The following is a 20,358-nucleotide window of genomic DNA, read 5'->3' as shown; positions in this document are numbered from 1 at the left end:
GGGTCTCAATTTACCATAGAATAAATTCTTGTCACCGAAAACACCCACATGCCAAATTTTGTTCTATTTGCTTGATTAGTTGTCGAGTTATTCAGAAATTTGTGTTTCATTTGTATGGGAGCCCCCCCCCCTCTTAGTGAGGACAGGGTTTCTAACCATCACTTAAACCTTTCCTGGCCCCAAAAAACCTCTAGATGCATACTTTCATGCCGATTGGTTCAGTAGTTTTCGATTCTATAAGGAACATACAGACAGACAGACAGAAATCCTTCTTTATAGGTATAGATTACAAAAAAGAAGAGAACTATTCACTAAACTCCAACAACAAAGGAATAAAAGTGATGAGAAGAAGCAAAACATAAATTTCAGGAAACGTGAGTTGCATGAGTGTCCTGTCTATCATTTCAAAATATGAGTTAGTATGAGTACCCCAGAAAGAAAAATTTGCAAAAACGATCAAAATCCGAGGTCAGTGTTTTTTAAGTTGAAAATAGATATTCATCAAATTTTTGAATCTATTCCGCAAATGAATTACGGTAAATTTATCAAATATATCTCTTTCCGGTCTATGGATTAGTCAAGCACATTACCTCAATTTCAAATCGTCGTTCACATTTGGCTGACCCCTCGGTTTGTTTTTGTTGTCTTTCATTCATCTATCAAAGATACCTGAAAAGATACAAAGATTGTAACAGTAAACGAGAGCTACTTTGAGCATTCAATTCAACAAGTGTTTTGCGTTCCGGTAATAATGCAGTGAATTATTATCCTAAAACTTGCAATAAATATTATAGTTTACTCAATTTTGTGCACTAATAATCAATAATTTTGAGAAGTTTGGTGTAAAAATGAACTAGTTTTCGTGTTGAAGCACAAAAACGAAGACAATTATTTTGGATTTACTCGTATTGAAACAAACAAATTTTGTAAATTAGTTCATCAAAAAGTCTTTACAAACGTATTTTTTTAATTTTAGCCAGAAGAAAGTCTACCATTTTAACTCTAAAGGCCATCGGTGAATGCGTAGCGATGTCGATCCATCTCATGTGTCTCACCTCCGACGGTGGCGTTCCGATTTATTCCAAGAAGAAAGGTGACTCTGAAAATGTAAGCTTTCTACCCGAACTAATAGAAATATTTGCTTACTGATAACTTTCCAATTTTCATACAATCTAACATTGTAGTTTAGTCCCACTATTAGAGTTGTTCGGTTGTGGCATCCGATCCGGAGCATCTTTGCTTTGTTGGGCTTGATCATTCTTCCAGCTTTTGAAGGTCTTAAAAGATCCATCCTTTTAGCTACCGTTTTCGACGATCGCATCCCTCAATGGAGTGCACATGTTTTGCAAATCGCAAAATGTGGATCTTTCGATAACCCACCTGGAGGATGGAATGATAATTTGGAAGGAGTATGATGGTACGTTGATGATGATCGGTATAGCGAAGGGCATTACGGAGAAAGCACTTCGAAATCTGATGGACTTCTCCTATTATGCGATGATTTTTTGTGTGGGTATTGCTTCGATCAAAAAGATCAAGAACATCGATCGGTTTAAGAGGGAACTGAAGAATTGTTACAGTTTGATTGACCAGCTGCTGGAGGTGGTGGAGAATGATTTCTTTCGCTTTAATGAGGCCGTTTTGTGCTCGGAGAGCATGGCGATGCTGGTTAAGTTGAATGAATTTAGTATTCAAATAGGTTCGCCCTTTTGTTCGATACTTGTGCGACAAAAAGTCGCTTGCGGTACCGAGGGTTGGTGGGATTTGGACATAATAGACCGGAAACTACTTATGATACTACTGAATGCATCCAGTACGATTCAACAGGATGTACCGGTGTTTCTGCCCAAAAAGAGTCCATCGATTGCTTATCGCTTTATTAGTATTCCTATAACGCAAGGCGTTAGCATTTGTGCTCTCTGTGGGGCGGAACCGCCCTACGATAAGCTGCAAGCCTTGAGTCAGCAGTTTTGGATGAACGAAATTGACTTGCTGATTTCAGCTGAGCAAAATTATCCGAAACATTATCCAGCTTCGATCGAGTTGGATGCTAGCATTCTAGGCTTTTTGCTGCTGAACAGAGAACATTCGAAGTTCGTAATTTCGAGGAACGTTCACCTGACAAGTCCCGGCAAGCGCACCCTATCCGGCAACCATCGGTTGGACGTTCTGCGAACGTTCTACCACCAATCGGTGGACGCGATGGAGGATTTGTTTCGCGATGGGGAGAAAATTGCCAACTTGGAACAGTACTGGTGTTCGGATTATCACAAGTGTCACGCCCTGCTCGAGGGGCCGAACGTTCTGTGCGTGCTGTACACGTCGGCCATTCCGACGCCCATCATGAGGTGAGTTGGATCCGATACTTTAGGCACACATTTCGGTAGGTTTAGAGAGGATTTCGGTAGCAAAGTAAAGCCAGTAACAATGCGTCATTAGTAAAATACATTTTTTTTGCTTCAATTCCGCGTTTGGAAGTTTTGATTTGTGTGTATAATTATTATCCTTTAGTTTCTTTTTATGACTGCTTCATGAAACGTCACGTCCTCTTATTATTTATTTTGGTTTTTGTGTATTTTGGGGTTAGCACAGTATTAATTCGTTATCAAATGCGTCTACTAAATGTTTACTTTTTTACTTTCTAGGTTAGTAACACAAAAAACACTGAACACGCTAATATCGGATAAGGATGTATGCTGGTAGCTGAGGTTCTTGCTATCAAAGATTGAAGATATTACACATTTTGAGCTTCGATTTATTGGTTGCGGTAGATTATTGAAAGATTGCTGATGCAATCTTCCGTGGAATGCTGGTATTTTAGCCGAACTGATTCGTCTATCATGTAGTAACATCTAAATGTAATGTCTAAAATTGTATTTTTAGCCGGATTTATTTTTTCATTAAGATGGTTTTATTAAATTTTCAAATAAGGAGAGGTTATTTTCATGGCTTCGTTATTTTGGATCTGCAATTAGAGTTTGACATTTTGACTGAATCAGTGTCTACTTTGATTACGATTATATCACTTGTTCAAACACAAAATCATTACACAATAAAATCTTTTAGGTGGGAATTGGAAACCAAATAAACCTAAGAATTGAATTTAAAATGCCGAAAAGAACAGATAACAGATCAGCAAATGTTTACAACCATTACTTTAACGTTTTACTAAATTGGTTTAATCAGTTCAATACGATTTTGTCTTATGTTTGTACTGAACATATTGATATAGGTGGTATAGCCACTCTTCAACGAAACAAATTATTTGGAATATTTAACAGATTGCAAGAAAACGCTTTATTCATAAACTTTGTCTTTAATTTGGCAGAATAATACAGCCCTTTTTCGAATAGTAAATGATTATGCTAGTTATATATTTATACTTGGTATACTTTCTATTCACTTATACAGATGTAATGTATAGATTATTGTCATGCAAAAATTATTTGATAAGTAATAAATGAGCTAGAATAGCCTTCCGTCGCAATTTATCACCTCGTTTTATTGTATTTGCTAATAGGGTTGAAAATTGAACAGAACTTCTACTGGATTTTTTTTCCTCAACGTAGAACTGTAAGGTATCACTCGTACAAGACAAAATAATGCAATCAGATACCGACGCTACACTCTTTACTTAAACATTCATTCAATCTGTGCTACTGTCCAACAAAAAATTAGAAATTAACTGAAAAAATGTCGATATTTGTGTTTAGGACATTGATTTGAGAGTTTCAGAAATTGCAACACTCAAATATTCTATTAAACATTGAAGTATTTACCAGCTTCATTCTTTAAGCAACCCATTAAGTTTCGACAATAGTTGATGACTTAATTAAAGCCTGTACGCCGTTTCCATACTCTGCTCACTTTTTCCGGTTCAACTGCATTCAACCAAACGAAACCCTATTTCCTTCCTAAACTTTTTCCTTAAGGGAATAATAGTATAGACTAAAAACTTAAAATTTATAATCACATGCAGAATCGAACATGCCCCACACAGTCGCTAGTTTGATTTAGCTAAACCACATTCACATTTTTGTGTGTTGCAATCCCGTATAAATATAGTTTCTCACTTTCAAGAGTAATATTTACAAACCAGGCCACACCTCCTAATGTAGATTCGGATTCAAAATCTGCGCTATACTGGTATACGTACCGAACACGAACCCACAGATACCGAAGGCCATAATGGCAATATCCTTCCACAGAACCCAGTAACGTTTGCCCAAACCATCGGGCCAGAATGTAACGATTTCGATCAGCGGGGGGAAAATCAGCGCCAGCGTCGAGCTGCTGACGGCACCGACCAGTGAAATAACCGCGCCCAGATTGGGAATCATCGCCGCCAGCATGAAGGTAAAAACGACCAAACCTACGCGCGTCAAGTACTCACCGATCAGCTGAGCCTGCTCCGAGTGTAAGCGACGCTTTATCACTGGCGCTAGGATGGTCATCGGGACGTAAAACTGCAATCCGTAAGAGAAGAAGATTGCCAACGCCATCATGATGCGAACCAGCTGGGCAACACTAAAAAAATTAGTTTTAATTATTTTACATTCTAACTTTGAGAATAAGAAATTGGACTTACAATTGATCGCCCGGTAGGTTGAGTGTAATGCTTCCCTGAACATTATCGCCGTACTTGAGATAGCCGAAGAAACCAACCGCCGTGTACAGACAGGCCACGATAACCATTCCCGTGTTTAGGACACCGGTCCAGCCGCCGAAATCGTCCGGAGTTTTCATATTATTTTCCAGCGGAAGCACAATACCGATCCCTTCGAATGCATACACCGCCGTTCCGAAGTAGAGCGGAAGTTGTGCCAGCGATGAGAAGGGTTTCACTGAGTGCGTGTTCGGAAGATCCTGTAGTACGTAGTAGAAGGTACAAGCCAGACCTAAAACGGAATATTTCCTATAATCTTTTCACATAACTTTTTTATTGATAAAAAATCTCACCCGCAACAGTGAGAAACGCCGCAATCAGCGAAATCGGTGTCAAAAACTTAAGATTCTTAACCAAATTCAGCAGCACCATCGGTATCAACAGCAGCAACAGATAGATTCTGGTGTCCAGATCGAAAAAGTAGTGCGCAATCACTTCGCGGATGTTCGCCGCAACGAACACAAAGTACACACAGCAGAAGCCGAGCTGCGTTATCACCAGGAACATGTTAATCATATTTCGCGCCATCGAAGAGTACCGCCGCAGTCCAATGGGTCCGCACTCGAACGACCGGTGGCATACTTCGGCGAAGCTCAACGACGGAACCTGCAACCGTCGGCACAGCTCGTGCGAACACTTCACCAGGATGTGCATGCAGTGGGTGCAGATCACACCCATCATCAGGGTTCCGAACAGCCCAACGTAGAGGCCAGCATTTTTGAACGCATCCGGCATCGCCAGTATGCCGGTACCGATGTTACCCTTCAGCAGATGGATCATCGTGTCCAGATTGCTGGTCGGATGCTCTAACGTTCGGTGCATCGACGGATCGTACGTGGCGTTCGCCGACCCGTACGTTTGATCGTCCTTGCTCGCTGTCGCACTGTCGCTATCGTTGACCACGTCGACGATCACGTTTTCCGGCGACGAGCGAAGATCCGGCCGGGCCAGCAGATGCTGATGCTCGTTGTGGGTCGAATCCAGCGAATTGTCCGACCCGCCCAGCAGCGGTTCGCGATCGGTCTTCATCCTTCGGGAGCTCTGTGTGGGGTGGGCGGTAAAAACATTATTTGCGTGCTTGATGTTGAGGTCCTACAATTTGTTAGCAATGGTGCATTACAGAAGGTTAGTACTAGTTTAAGTGGATGTGGAAAAAAATCGAAGAGTTAAGTGCAATTATTAATTAGCAAAATTACGGTTTTTGGTTAGTAAACGTTAGTTAACAACGGATTCTAAACGACAGATGACATTCTCCTAATAGGAAAAATTTGCTACTATCGTCTAATACCCATTTGTCCGACGAAACTATTGCACAAGATGCTCCAGATGTGCCTTAGGCCGGAGATGAACTTCGTTCGTTCGGCTGATGCTACAATCTTTTTTTGCAGGAACTTGCTAAAATAACACAACAAAATAGTTTACCGGTTTCCCTCCATTCTTGAGCATTAATAATAGTTCAGCCAGAACCATGCCTAGAAAGTGTTGAATTGAACTGCGATTCGTGTATTATTCCAAAAAAAAAGAAGTTACGATCCAGGTATATTCCAGCGAACGGCAAAATTGATGCTGACGGGACGGCTGTTCTTCGAGGACTGATCGCGCAGCGCAGTGCCAATCGCAAACCTTCTGTAATGGGGCACTGCCTGCGTGCGATAAGTATAAAAGCATATGCTAAAGCACAGGACGAAAGTGACATACCATCGCATCGCCGTCGGACCCAGGTTTGATAACAAATAACAATGCGGTGATGGTGGCAGCTGACGATCGCGTGCACGCTGGAAGTCCGATTGGAGTTATGTAACGCAAAAGCCGGTGTTATCATTTTACAGCAAACAGGAACATATGTAGACGATCTCGGGTACTTTGACCGCTTTGTTTACTAATCCTTCTCAGATCAGTGCGTGGGGGACACTGAGCGTTGCGATTGTGGTGACTAATTGATACCTAAGGAATGTGATCGCTTTACCTTGCGCGGAAGGGTATTGATCCGGACATTCCGGAAGATAATTGTTCAAATTGTTTCTATTATTAATCTTTAGATTTATAATTATTTTCAAAGCTTCTGTAAACTTACGAAGCTGGAGGCTATTTATGATGTCAGCAGACATGTTGATCATCTTAAAAATCATACCGGTTTACCGGTTCAAGTAGCCTTAGTTTGCAATAAGGAAGATAAGTGTGATAAGAAGCAGCATGAAATTACCAATATCGGACAGGTATAAGAAATAGCAAATTAAAAAGCGTCAAAACAACTAGTAAAAAAATTCTACCTGAGTGACGAATATGTAGATCGGAATGCTCGTGGAAAATTCCACTATTATTCATAGCATAAGGTTTTAAAACGAAGTAAAAATCATATACAGTTTTCCTGCCCGCATGAAAAATATATTCCAGCCGAAGGTTGTGAATCATCCTTTTCCGAATCCTTGTCACTTGCCATTCTTTCCTGCGTAAATAACCAACGATATGATATTTTTGGCTATCAGTAAGAATAACCAAGGAAACTAGAATAGAATTGTGTTGTGTTTTAATCCCTTTAAGACATTTGAGTTTTATTGAAAAATGGCATTTTTCAGGAGTAAATTCAAAAAAATATTTTTAGACATGTTAAAGTAGGTGAAACAAGGTACTTAACTATATTTTTCACAATCATTGAGATCTGATACATCCATAAAAAAGTTATGGTGGCATGTCTGGAGTCATATTTGGTTACAAAAAATTATTGAATTCGGCAAAAATTTAAAATTTTCGAAATTTCCTTTAAATAAACGTCAAAACAGGGTATCGAACAGTATCTCAGAGTAACGTACGTATACTGTATAGATAGGAAATTTAATGACGAACAACTTTGTCGAAGAAAGTATGGACGTATGTTCGAATCTCGCTGAGGTATTCACGTTTTTTTTAAAGACGGAACAAAACATATTTTCGCAATTTTTAAATTTTAGCAGTTCCACGTGAAAGGTAAATGATAAAACTTGAACTATTTATTCTAAACGATATCTACGTGTTTGATAGGAGGAAATATGCACGTTCCAGAGAATTTAGCACCATTTAGGCTCAAGAATCACTTTTAAAAAGGGCGTATTTATTTTAATAGATACTATGTTCGAAAAATCGTATATCCCGAAACTACGGTTGCTCCAAAATGATTCCAAAGCGTGAGTTGCAGAAAATTGATTTTTAAAACTGAAAAAATAAATACTGCAATTTTTTTAAACCGTTTTTGTACTATAATAGATGGTAGAATCAGCACGATCTTTTCCGACAAATTGAAAGGTAATATTTATTCTAGTTGCTAACAATTTCATAGCTTGGTAATATAACACGGATTTCAGAAAAAGTCTCAAAATGCATCAAATCACCACTATTTTTCCAGAGAAAAATTCGAAGTTACCATTTCCTGCATATCTTAGTTTTACATTTTTTCCTGACTTTAGGATATAGTGGATTTTTTGTTTCAGGGTTTATTTTTTCACGTTTAAAACTCAATTTTCAACAACTCATGCTTAGGCATCATTTTGGAGCAAACCTAGTTTCAAGAGATACAATTTTTCAAACTTTTTATGGATGTACAAATGAAAAACAAATTTCCTCATAACTCGAGAACTAATCAAGCAAATGGAACCAAATTTGGCATGTGAAAGTTTTCGAGGGCAAGAATATTTTCTATGGTGAATTAGGACCCCTCCCCACTTTAAGAGGAGGGGCTCCTATACAAACGAAATATAAATTTCCTCATAACTCGAGAACTAATCAAGCAAATGGAACCAAATTTGACATGTAGGTGTTTTTGAAGGCAAGAATTTTTTCTATGATGAATTAGGACTACTTATTTTTTTAGGAGGGGAGGGGGGCTCCCATACAAACGAAACACAAATTTCCTCTTAACTCTAGAACTAATCAAGCAAATGGAACCAAATTTAGCATGTGGGTGTTTTTGTAAGCAAGAATATTTTCTATGATGAATTAGGACCCCTCCCCATTTTAGGAGGGGGGCTCCTATACAAATGAAAAACAAATTTCCTCATAACTCGAGAACTTCCCTCCCTCTTACACGCCTCCCTCTTACAACAGCCTCCCAGTTGGCCTCGGGGTAAGACGCTGGTCTAATAAGCCAGTCGTCGTATGTTCCAATCTCGGCTGGGAGAGGCTGTTAGAGTCAATAGGATCGTAGCACTGACCCCGCACTGTCCTGTATTCTAACAGCTGGTTGCGAAGTCTGTCTTATAAAAAACAGAACGTCAAATTTCGATAACGGAATTAGCACCCAGGCTTGCTTTGCCCCTTTTAAGAGAGGGGGCTCCCATACAAATGAAATACAAATTTCCTTATAATTTGAGTACTAATCAAGCAAATGGAACCAAATTTGGCATGTGGGGCTTTAGGGGGTAGAAATTTTTTCTATGATGAATTAAGACCCCTCCCCTGTGTAGGAAGGGGGGCTCCCATACAAATGAAATTCAAATTTCCTTATAACTAATCGAACTCGAGAAATTCGAGACTCTTCCATAAAACATTAGTCAATAACAAGACCACAAAAACTATCTATAGTAACACTAGATCATTCAGGACGAGACGGCCGCGAGTGTTGCCGGTGACCCGCCGTCGGAAGCGCGGTCCACTGGGGGGAGGCGACTCTCCGCAGATATCACTACTGTCTAGGTTTATTTGTTTTCCTAGATCTACCTCGGTTTCCTGGAACGAGCGATAGCGAGTAAGGAGAGGATCGCGAAATGGTACTTTCCACGAAAAAGTTTTCCGTGAAATGGTTCATTCCGCTTAAGGTTTTTCGCAAAATGATATTCGGCGTAATGTTGTACAATCATGGCGAATATTACTATCCGCTTTCTGGCTATAAGGGGACAGGGTAGTTGTTTTCTACTTTACTGTGAGGAAAAATTGCTAATTTGTATGTTAAACTACCCATTCCAGCTAACTAATAAGCCTTAACGTAAGCAGCAAATCAGCGTATCTGGCATTTTATACTGCACGTTATTGTATGTTAGCTTTTTGACTGCATAGGTGTTGTAAATTGGCATCCAAAATTGTATTCAAATTCTTCGTGCTTATTGGCCTATATTTGAATAGCATTAGTGATGCTTATTACGTTACGTAACTGCCAAAATGAATCATCTAAGGTTGAACTCCTCAGAAACTTGCAAAACTCGAGATTGTGACAAAGATCATCCGAGATTCATGATTTATGTACAACACAGGTTAATTTGCGGTAATACGAAGTTTATCGGGTCAGCTAGTCATCTAATAAATTGATCAAATTATTAGTTCTACCTATGAGTAACTACTTTGTCAATAAATTAGTATAACAGTTAATGTTAAAATGACCCACAATTGTGTGTGACCCATGATTGTGGACTGACTGTATATATATAAAGCAGCCAGAAGGTTACACCATGGAGGTCCAAATACAGTCTGCATGCCGAAGAAAATTTTCTATGGACTATGGACTTAAGCAATTCGTTAGTGTCGGGACCCAAGCATCGACGCAGTTTGCCGGAAGAAGGGATTCAAGCCTTCGTCAGCGGATTCATGTCTCAAACATACAAGAGGGCAACACGTTTGCCTTCATCCTGATATACGTCGATGGTACGCTTATAATGTGTCAGACTGAAGATTTTGGTGACGCAAAGCATTTCCTAGGTATCGAGGGAAGGCAACGGTTTGAAGGTCAGTCAGAAATGGTACATGCTGAAGCTCGCGGGACGATAGAAGACTGCAAGATACTGTGGAGGAGGTATGTTGATATGGTGATTGTTAAGCCACTGTCGTACCACGAGGCCAACTGGAAGTCTATTGTAAATTGAATTAGAAACAAAAAAGAAAATCTGTTATCTCCGACTTGCAACGAGTGTCAACCCTTGAAAACGGCTAATGAATCAAAATATTCCGAACTGCCCGATTAAAAGCGGGATGTTGAGGAAAAATGAAAAGTTAAGAAGCTATCAGCAATTCACACGCTGTAAAACAGCGATATGAAAAGTCACTATCCTGCACAATCTTCATGTAACTCGCGCTGGTACCTATCAGTCCCAGTGGCAGGAGTTCTTAATTTGGCAATGCTGACAACATCGCAGCGCGGGATTGGGAGCAAGGTTTTTTGTTTTTAATTACATGATACGCAATCCGAGTTTCGCTTTGACGAGGGCCGGTCAATCGGAAACGCTCCAGTTAGCACGAGCTATGGCGTGCGCGATAAGATACAGCTCTGCTGCCATTTATAATTACGCTAATTTCGAAGCTTTAGAATTCACACTCTTTTTATTGGGTGATCTGACCACGAGTTTGCTATTTTAATTATCACCCCAAACATATGGGTGCGGTGATAATTACGGTTATCAGTTAAGTGTTACGTTACTAGAATGAACGAGTAGTTTTCCTAGAACAGTACATTAAATACGTCATCAGCGATGCAGTTTGATGAGCCCCACAATAAAAGCGCTTTCGAAGGATAAATATTGAAAAGGGGTAAAACTATTACCCGATAGAACTAATATTAAAGCATAATATTAAAGTCTACAATATTTTTTCTATTTACATATAGTAGTTTTGAACAACAACAAATCACAGCAGTAAATAGTTTTCCACGAAACAACAGAGTGCAGCAGAGTGTATCTGCGAATTTGCTAACGACGGTTTCTGAGAATCAACATCGACATCACGTATTTAAGCGAAATAAAGGTCGGTTATATATGCCATCCATGTACACAAGAGCTTTGGTGGGACGCTATCCATAACTTGCCTGCTAAGCAGGTTCCAGATATGCAAGGTTTTGTAAATGCTATTTATGAGAACCGTCTCTCCACTGCGATTGAGTGAAAACTGATTGATAACTGAAAGTAGGCGATAGATTATTTATACATTATAGGAAAATGCATTACTAGACCGGATCATTGTTTAAAACCAATTCGATAGGATTAATCAATGGTACGGATACTTGTTCAACATTCCAGAATAAGGTAAACCGTATTCCAAATATGCGTACATATTCATATGCATTATATGTTTACCGAACGACAGCATACATATTACATATGCCCTAAGGAGAGAAGAACAGCATTCCGAAGTCCACTAGAAATCAAACGTTGACAGAGCTAATTGATATTCAAATGCCGGTTGAAGAGCTGTCTGACTCAGTTTACGTCGAATGGATGATGACGGTAGCGCAACAATACATACCGGTCATCTGAGTGGTTCTGTTGTAAATCCATTTTTACTTTTCTCTTGCTTCCCGCACCTATGTTTATACTGCCTGTGCCACAGGGGATCCTGGCTGATAGGTGCCTTCTTCCTATCTGTACTAGTGGAACTTTCCATCGCACATTGTTGTGAACATTATGATTGTAGGGTAGTATGTGATTGTTAGTAACTTAGCTTTTGTTTCTTTTCTGTTGTTCTATGTCTACCGCCTGCAAGTGTGAAGGCTTCGACGATAAAGATAAGGAAAGGACATGTGGTTCAACTATCAACGAATTCTACTGTATAGGGTATAGAGAAAACTAAGTAAAACGTAAACCGATTTTACAAATTTTACAATTCCTCATATGAAATGCTCTCGAAATGCTCCAGTTAGCAGTGGTTTCACTTGGAAGACGTATGTGTTTTAGGCAGTACAGGACTATTGTTCGAACAGTACTTTTTCTGTTTTCTCTGCGGCCAATTTAGCAAGATTCTTTTATGTTTCGAGAACGGTATTCTGTATCTAGATAATTCGGGATTTCCGGATCGAAAACGGACTATAATCGGGACGAAGACGAATAAACCAAGATCAAACTTTGAAAATTCGCTGACATTTAATTTAAACTAGCATCACATTATTGCCTCGCGGAACTCACCTGGGAGCAGCAGAGTCGATAGAATCGCAAATCCGAAGTTGCCCTAAATATTAAAAACTGGCTGCAGGCTTTGGCACGCACTTTTCTGTTCGATTTTGCTCTTTTGATTACTGCGCCTATAAACAAGCAAAATTTGAAAAGGTGATGTAAGGCGTACTTGTAGAATTAGTTATTATCTGCAATATTGCTGAAGAAAGTAATGTTTTAACTTATTCAATTACGGCGCTATAAGGCCCTTTTTGCTATCAACGGCTTTGCAGCCCTATAGCACCGTAAATACAAAAGACAAAACATTTCTTTCTTCAACAATATTGTAGACACTTACTTGGCTGAAGTGCGGTAATCAAAAGAGCAAAATCGAAGCGAAAAGTGCAACTAGAATTTTTATAATTCTAAAAAAAAACAAATATTTCTTCAAATTTTGATAACAATTCGAAATATACGCTCGGACAAATCGGGTGTTCTAACAGAATTTACTTTTATGCTTACTGTTTTGCACAGTTAAATGTTTGAAGTGGATTTATGACCATTTGTTAACATATAATCACATGAATAAAACGGATCATCTCACCACCATCCAGGATCCGATAACGTTATCCGATAATGAAGCAATGAAACTTTGGTTTTAACTGAAGCAGCACCGCTTCGCTTCAAAACTGGCTTCAATCAGCGTTAGTGAAACGAGTTTCACTTAATCATGACGATGGGTTTTAAACTTTCATTTTTATGTTTCTATCAAATATTTAGCATCTACAAGTCCTGTTATTCTATTGCGATGTCTTTTAGGATTTCATTTGCATAACAATGTTCCGCCAACAACCTCGGTCTATGGCTATTCGTCTCCAATTTCTCGAGTATCTTACACTTTTCAGGCCTTGCTCCACTGGATCTATCCATCTAGAACGCTGGGAAAAACTGCGTCTGCTACCAATCGGGATCGTTTTAGTCGGCATTCTCAAAATATGACCCACCCATTGTACCATTCCAGCTTTAGCAATTTTAGAAGTTGTAATCCGGGCTGTAATTAACGACCCGAGGTATATAAATTCGTCTTCCATCTCTAACATTATTGCCTCTGCAAACTCGATCGCCCGCGGTTCCTCCTGCTAACAAGTACTCGGTTTTGGACGTATTCTCCACTAATCCAACCTTCACTGCTTCACTTCTCAGGTTGGTATGGTTGGCGAAAGATGATCTGAGCAAGCACTTTATAGGCGGCGTTGAGAATAGTGATCGCTCGATAGTTCTCACATTCCAACTTGTTGCCCTTCTTGTATATTGGGCACATTACCCTCTCCTTTTACTCCTCTGGTAGCTGCTCCCCTTCCCAAATCTTGACTATCAGCTGGACTATTAGCAGACAGGTAGCCAATCTATCCGCTTATCTTGATAAGCTCCGCTGCGATGCCATCTTTGCCAGCATTCTTGTTTGATGGCTTCGATTACTTCACCTATTGTGGTGCTCAATGTAATGCTGCTTCGATCTTTCGATCAGCTCACGTTCACCCGACAAGATCACTGCGTCTTAATTTCGACATGTTTCGGCTAGCATCACAACCCCTTTGCGGGACATGCTGTTTCTTGTAGAATTCACGCGTTTCCTGAGAATGATACAGCTGTTCTATGTCCTTGCATTCCATTTCATCCAGGCGACGCTTCTTATCCCGGTAAAACTGGGTTTGCTGTCTTTGTTTCTGTCTATACGCTAGTGTCATGATGTTTAGCTTGGTGGCGTCCAACGGTTTGAAAATGCCTCCTGTTTTTATTGATGTTGGTGTTAAAATCAATACCCAAGTATCGGTATTTTGAAGGACCAAAAGCTTCCCTAGGCGAAGGCCATCTTCTCTCAGGATCAATACGTTGTCCTACAACAGAATGGAACGCCATGTCACACGTCAAATCGGATCAACGATAAAAGATTTGGGCCCCCCTAGCAGTCCAAACCTTAACCCGTTGGATTATTCGATTTGGGCGTATATTCAAGCACAAGCCTGCAACACATTTCACCCAGTGGAAAGACCCTGAAATCTATCATAACGTTCAAACATGGAAAATTGCATGCATGACTGGGACAGTAGGTTCTATTACATTTTGTTGGTTGTTGATATATAGCCGAAAAGATTACCTATTTACTTACACGAGCAAAGATATAATCTTTAATAATTATTTGGGGTGATAAGCACGTGACAAATGTTAAGTTAGGAATAAACAGGAGAAGGAGAAAACAGTTTTGTGCTAGAGTGGTTCAAAATTTTAACAGGTCGGAAAATAGCTTCTGTCTTTCGCATAGTTTTCCGGTTTTACACATGTATAAACTTTAAAATTGCACAAATATTCGTAACTCTTAAAACAAATTTTTTGAATATAAACTGAGAAAATGCACAAAAGTCCAAAGAATTTCAATTCGCGAGATGAAATTGATAACCACCCTCCGCGCTCGGTGCCTGCCTTTACCGTTTATCGTTGTTGTTAAGGCAAACTTCCAACGGAATTCCTGTTTCCCTGCTCACCAAGCTTCCAAACGAACGGTCAACCGTTGTTGGTTTCCCCGTAAGCCTGATGGTTCAAATAAATTCCATCGCGTACCACCACCATCATCATCAACATGCTCTAGCGAGCGAGGGGAAGAAACTTCGAAGGGTTGCACTTGACAGGAAATAAATGGCGATGCGAACGGCTTCTGGCTGGCTTCTCCCGAAATGCGGGTGAACCTCCGTTAGAATGGGAGCACGCTACGAACTCAATTCGTGGTCATCACACAGTCAGTTTTTTACGATAAAGACCATGTATTTTTAAGCAGATTATTTTGTTTTTCCAGTTTTATTTCAGATTTCTTTCAGTTGGTCGGCGATTTAGAGTAAAGCCACCACCCTACGTTCACAGGAAGGAAAGTCAAAAAAAAGTCTACCACGCGTTTGTATCCTTTTGCTTTGAGAGCTAGAAGACGTATTCCATCTGACACGTTGAATAATTCTTTTAAATAGCATTTCACGACCAGCATTCATATCCGACAGTCAATGTGGGTTTGACGGAATTCGAGTAAAAAATGTAATATCGCAGACACGAAGGCCCGGTAAAGTGACTGTGTTGCATAGTGATAAGCAGCGCAGGCAAACGTTTAGAAGTCAGGGACTTCGTGCCAATGGAAATAATAACAATAGCAATTTTCAACCACGTAAAAGTGCAGCAGTTATAATTGAATTTCTCCGTTATTCGTGCAGTATAATTGTTAGCACAACAACGTTTCACCCATTAATATTATTAAGACGCACGAATGAAGGATAAATGTTCCTACTTTTTCAGTTCTCAATTTTAATTTTTTTTTTTAAACTGGATTGTTCTAGGAAATTCTGTAAGAATAAACCTGCCTTCCATTAGCAGCAATTATCTTTCCGTTTACCGCCTGTAAATAATTCCATTTTCATTTTCTCTACTCATCCTAACAAAAAACAAACAAAATTTTCTGCGCACAATGACTATGATGCCCCCCGGGGTACGTGGATATTTGCTACTAACCGAAACCGCTAACCACAGAGCCACAGGAACATTTTTTTCGCCAGCTTCCATGGTAGGAAACACCATGCATTAATTTTTTGCATAGCTTTTTCTTTCTAAACAAGGATTGGTGGTGCGGTAAAACAATCTCTCCTGGGTAAAAGAATCAAAAGATGAAGGAGATCTGGTTAAAAGACACACAGTGCAGAGTGCTGCTTGCGAACAATGAATAGAAGTACAGGAAGCGTATACTACGGGGGTTAAAGGATTGCACTTCCGATCGTGAGAGATTGTGGGAAAAATACAAACGGTGTGTGTAAAAATCAAGCTTAAGATTCAATGCGGAGTTAGTCAGTTTATGTTAGTCTAAAATTATTTTTTACTAGAATGAAAAATCAAGCGCAATATGTCAAAAACGCACCGCAAACATTCTTTTAGGTAGTTTGCCTACGGTCTTTAGTAGAGGGGTTTGTGCCTAGTGTGCAAAACAAGATAAAGATAAAAAAAAAACTTACAAAAGAATGTTTCACGTTGTTCGATGGATTCAAACTCAGACAAGTAGCCGATAATCGGCTCCGGAGAAATCAGGATGCACCTATACGTAGTTCTATTATATCAGCTATTTTTCTTTCCGAACAAAGGATCCTTGGTGCATGAACTATTTATAGCTTGATGTAGAGTTTGGTTAATTTTTCAGTTCTTCTAGGAACCAGAGAAAAAAATTATAATTATCAAAAGCTGTCCTATGGAGGAGCTAGTAAAAATTGAAACATTTGATGATACTTCTTTTCGTAAACTTTGAAATTAGACAACTTTAGTTTATTGTTAAAGGACATTCTAAGCTGTTTGAATCGTTGCATATGATAGTAATTTTATTCAGTTGTAATTATATTTCGACTCAATGCTGTGCATGTTGGATTGAAAACTTTTAATTAAAAAAAACAAAGCCGTCGAAATACTATCATAACAATTTTACGATTGTCTAGATTCATAGCATAGAAAGCAGAATTTGCCAAATAAATACCTGTAGATTGATCAGTGGAGTAAAATCTTCCATTTCTGTTTTTATTACGCTAGAGTCGTGTCGAACTCCGGGTTTTTGCAGTTTGGCGAAGCGAACCTGATAAGGCAACCGCACACACAGGACAGGAGTCTATCGTAGCACTTTTCAATATTGCTCTATGACTCAACCCCGTATATGCTTTGTTCTGTTTCGTGCTCTGCACGGGGCGTAATCAAACACAAGAGTCACAATTTTTCTTGTTAATCATGAATATTTTTTATCATCATCACACGAGTTTCACCATGCAATCGCTTTCTTCAATATTATCAACTTACAACCTTTGCATTTAGCGCTGTAATCCACGGCTATTTTCAAGGAAAAAAGTTTGATTGCAACACACAAATCACACTTTGATCAAACAATGAGCACAGGAAAGTACACCATCAGTATAAAAAACTTATCTTATTTTGCTCGCGGAACCATACATTTTCAACAAGAGCACCAAACAGCGAATGAGTGAGAGGAAGGAATCGTAAACAGAAACCAAACAAAATCCTTGAAATTGAAATTTATCGTCAAGTGACACTTCACAAATTTCGATATCTTGCACGTTAAAATTTTTATAGTCAAAAAATTCCGAATAAAGTGTGTTGGAAATAAGCGAAATAAGCCTTTAAATCATTTATTTGCAATGACGGCGTAACTTAAATTGTTCAATTAGGGTTTGCGTATAGGGATAAAATACAACAAGTGCACGTGGACGATGGTCGGGTCCAGTTCCGTTGGTAGCAAAATGAGCACTGATAATTAAGAGCATTTAGCAACGATAGAGTGGGAGCATTCTGCTCATATTATTGTTATTCGATGAAGATTTTACTACTTTTTAATCATCATGTTCGGACTTTCACTTCCTTTCTGATGTGATTACCTAATTTTACAGTTTACGAAATTATTTAATTTAATTTATTGTTCTACAGTCTTCGGCACAAGGCAGTACAGACTAATTGTATCTTAAAACTAATTTACATTTTCAATCAAATTTTTAAATCTAGTTTTGCTAACAATTAAATCGAACACATGATTTACCTCGTTAAATAATCTATACAGCAACAATGTTAAGGATTTTTCTGGCCATACCGTGTACCCCCGTTGGTATGACCTTCTTTAATCTGAACATTTTTAATCTGTACGCCGGTGGTATGAATGCGTTCACATTAAAAACCGATCAAGCGTCACACACAATTGACGTTAAAGTAGACCGGTAAATTAAAACAAAAGCAAAAAATCTTAAAGCGTTTCCTCTTGCTCAGGAGCTTTGGCAATATAGTTCATATGCAACTTATATCTCTCTCCAGCACTCAAAATAGACCATTTTAATCGAAACTGCCGAACCAATTTCGTATTATACAAACCGAACCTTTAGAATTCGCGCATGTTTGAGATGTTTTCAAAACGTTTGTTTTCGTCAAATCAAAACAACAAGTTCATAGGGTGCGCGTCTTGCGCGTGTGTGAAATGAATAGAGTTACCAAATATTCAGATTAAAAATGAACTCGCCCAATCTGAACGAGCTGTTTTTCATATTAGCGGGGGTTGAGTGTATTGGGTTCGATGAGCTGGAGTCCAGAGAAACGTTCGATTAATTATGTTCCGAACTTTGGGATAATTAGCCCGAACCAGGTTAGATTTGTCATGAACCTTGTTTCGTGGTCAGCCATTTAGATGGCAATTCAACCGAATTCATAAATAATTTAGTCTAATAAATCAAAATTTAGAATTTCGCGCTATATGCTTTTACGTTATAGACCAAATCATCATACCGTCAATTGACAGATACTGGCGCCCTTGTTTACATTTTGGAAAACTTTCCTTTCCGTTTATAGCGAATGTAGCGTGTGTTTTAACATTTTACAGGCATAATGGCTTTTAAATTTAGTCCTAATGCTGTTTAAACTCGGTTTAAATAACAAACTTGCCGTTTGAACGGCTGAAACTTTGTTGGACTCTGCGGTCTGTTTGTAAACAAGGGCGCCAGTATCTGCCAGATGACGTCACCTTGATTTGGTCTATTGCTCACCATTAATGTCTCGAACAGAAAACTGGCACCACTTCTAACGGAACAGCTCTACAGCGAATCAATGAAATTGCAACGTCAAAAGTATCGATCATACGTGTCTTGTTCTTGTTTATCAGAAATTCGTCGTGCTGTACGCTGCAGCTTGCAATATCCAATTTATTAAATTTCCAAGTTTTCTCTTAACAAAAAACCACTCATTTCGCGAAAATGACTAATCTAAAAACTGTTCTGGTAAAATTCTACGATGAGTACACCAACAACACGCCCAAGAAGCTGAAAATAGTCGACGCCTATCTGTTGTACATTTTGCTTACCGGCATCACGCAATTTGTTTACTGCTGCCTTGTTGGAACTTTCCCGTTCAACTCGTTTCTGGCTGGATTTATCAGCACCGTAAGCTGCTTCGTGCTGGGAGGTAAGTTTGTTCGAAATCTAACCACTCTGACTGAACTAAGTTCGGTTTTTTACACCTCGTTACAGTTTGCCTTCGACTGCAGTCCAATCCGCAAAACAAGTCGCAATTTTTGGGAATCTCACCGGAGCGAGGATATGCCGATTTTATCTTTGCACACATTGTACTGCATTTGGTGGTGGTCAACTTTATCGGATAGATTCGAAAATTAATTTACGATGAGTCCTTCAAGTAATCATAACTCCGTAGTAAGCGTAAGTGTGTGCATTTCCATATAAAAATAATGAAACAATCGTCCTAATTCTGAGATGTTTCATCTGTTGCTTTAAAAATCCGAAATTTGTTGGGGACATGGCACTCATTGGGAAAATAATTCTTTACTACAGTTTTATTTGGCTTGCATTGCTACGATTGTTTAGCAAGCAAATCAATTTTATTAGACAGACTGCAACACGCTGTTGCTAGAGTAGAGGACATTCGCGGGGCTAGTCCTACTGATTCTAACAACTTCTCCTCGCTGAGATTCGAACCTACGATAACTGGATTGTGAGTCCAGAGTCTCACACAAAAAACTTCTCGGAGGAAAACTTGCAATTTTCATCTGTCTTAGTACTTCATTGCTGAAGGTAGACCGAATTTATTCCTTTGCTCGTTGAAGCAACCTGATCCGGAGCGGGTTGCTGAATTAATAAATGTGTTGTCTTGGCACGTTTGATCGACTCAACCACGAAAGCAACTGGAGCAAACTTAGACGTAGAAGAGTTCCAGATAAGCTAGTCCACTTCATCGAGGATCAGTACGAGGCGTAGTCGTGCAAGGTTTTGCACAACGGCACTTTGTCCGACCCCATAA

At 39.2% G+C, this 20,358-nt stretch overlaps 3 protein-coding genes across 6 annotated transcripts; 2 read left to right on the top strand and 1 right to left on the bottom strand.

Annotated features, from left to right (window-relative positions):
• The first annotated feature begins 795 nt into the window (after window positions 1-795).
• Window positions 796-3,470, top strand: LOC128744414 (protein fuzzy). Of its 3 annotated transcripts, XM_053841414.1 has the most exons (4): window positions 796-905; window positions 977-1,107; window positions 1,300-2,348; window positions 2,646-3,470. In XM_053841414.1, exons 2-4 carry the CDS (start codon window positions 1,030-1,032, stop codon window positions 2,701-2,703), a joined length of 1,185 nt encoding a protein of 394 aa, XP_053697389.1. In that variant the 5' UTR covers window positions 796-905; window positions 977-1,029; the 3' UTR covers window positions 2,704-3,470. The 3 variants fall into 3 exon arrangements, with proteins under 3 accessions (XP_053697389.1, XP_053697388.1, XP_053697390.1); XM_053841413.1 differs by lacking the exon at window positions 796-905 and having other exon boundaries at window positions 914-1,107; XM_053841415.1 differs by lacking the exon at window positions 796-905 and having other exon boundaries at window positions 1,017-1,107; window positions 1,185-2,348.
• LOC128744413 (proton-coupled amino acid transporter-like protein CG1139) lies at window positions 2,458-17,498 on the bottom strand. Of its 2 annotated transcripts, none has more exons than XM_053841410.1 (5): window positions 17,039-17,498; window positions 16,530-16,716; window positions 4,960-5,707; window positions 4,589-4,898; window positions 2,458-4,527 (listed from the first exon to the last, which is right to left on the bottom strand). In XM_053841410.1, exons 3-5 carry the CDS (start codon window positions 5,693-5,695, stop codon window positions 4,110-4,112), a joined length of 1,464 nt encoding a protein of 487 aa, XP_053697385.1. In that variant the 5' UTR covers window positions 5,696-5,707; window positions 16,530-16,716; window positions 17,039-17,498; the 3' UTR covers window positions 2,458-4,109. The 2 variants fall into 2 exon arrangements, with proteins under 2 accessions (XP_053697385.1, XP_053697386.1); XM_053841411.1 differs by having other exon boundaries at window positions 16,530-16,713.
• A 1,704-nt stretch (window positions 17,499-19,202) lies between these two features.
• Window positions 19,203-19,808, top strand: LOC128743310 (dolichyl-diphosphooligosaccharide--protein glycosyltransferase subunit DAD1). Its single transcript, XM_053839864.1, has 2 exons — window positions 19,203-19,509; window positions 19,575-19,808. Exons 1-2 carry the CDS (start codon window positions 19,302-19,304, stop codon window positions 19,703-19,705), a joined length of 339 nt encoding a protein of 112 aa, XP_053695839.1. The 5' UTR covers window positions 19,203-19,301; the 3' UTR covers window positions 19,706-19,808.
• Window positions 19,809-20,358: the final 550 nt, after the last annotated feature.

Source organism: Sabethes cyaneus, chromosome 3 (assembly GCF_943734655.1).
Source record: "Sabethes cyaneus chromosome 3, idSabCyanKW18_F2, whole genome shotgun sequence".
NCBI classification, from domain to species: domain Eukaryota; kingdom Metazoa; phylum Arthropoda; class Insecta; order Diptera; family Culicidae; genus Sabethes; species Sabethes cyaneus.
Note: the sequence above shows the minus strand (reverse complement) of the source record. Positions and strands in the feature narration are given on the sequence as shown.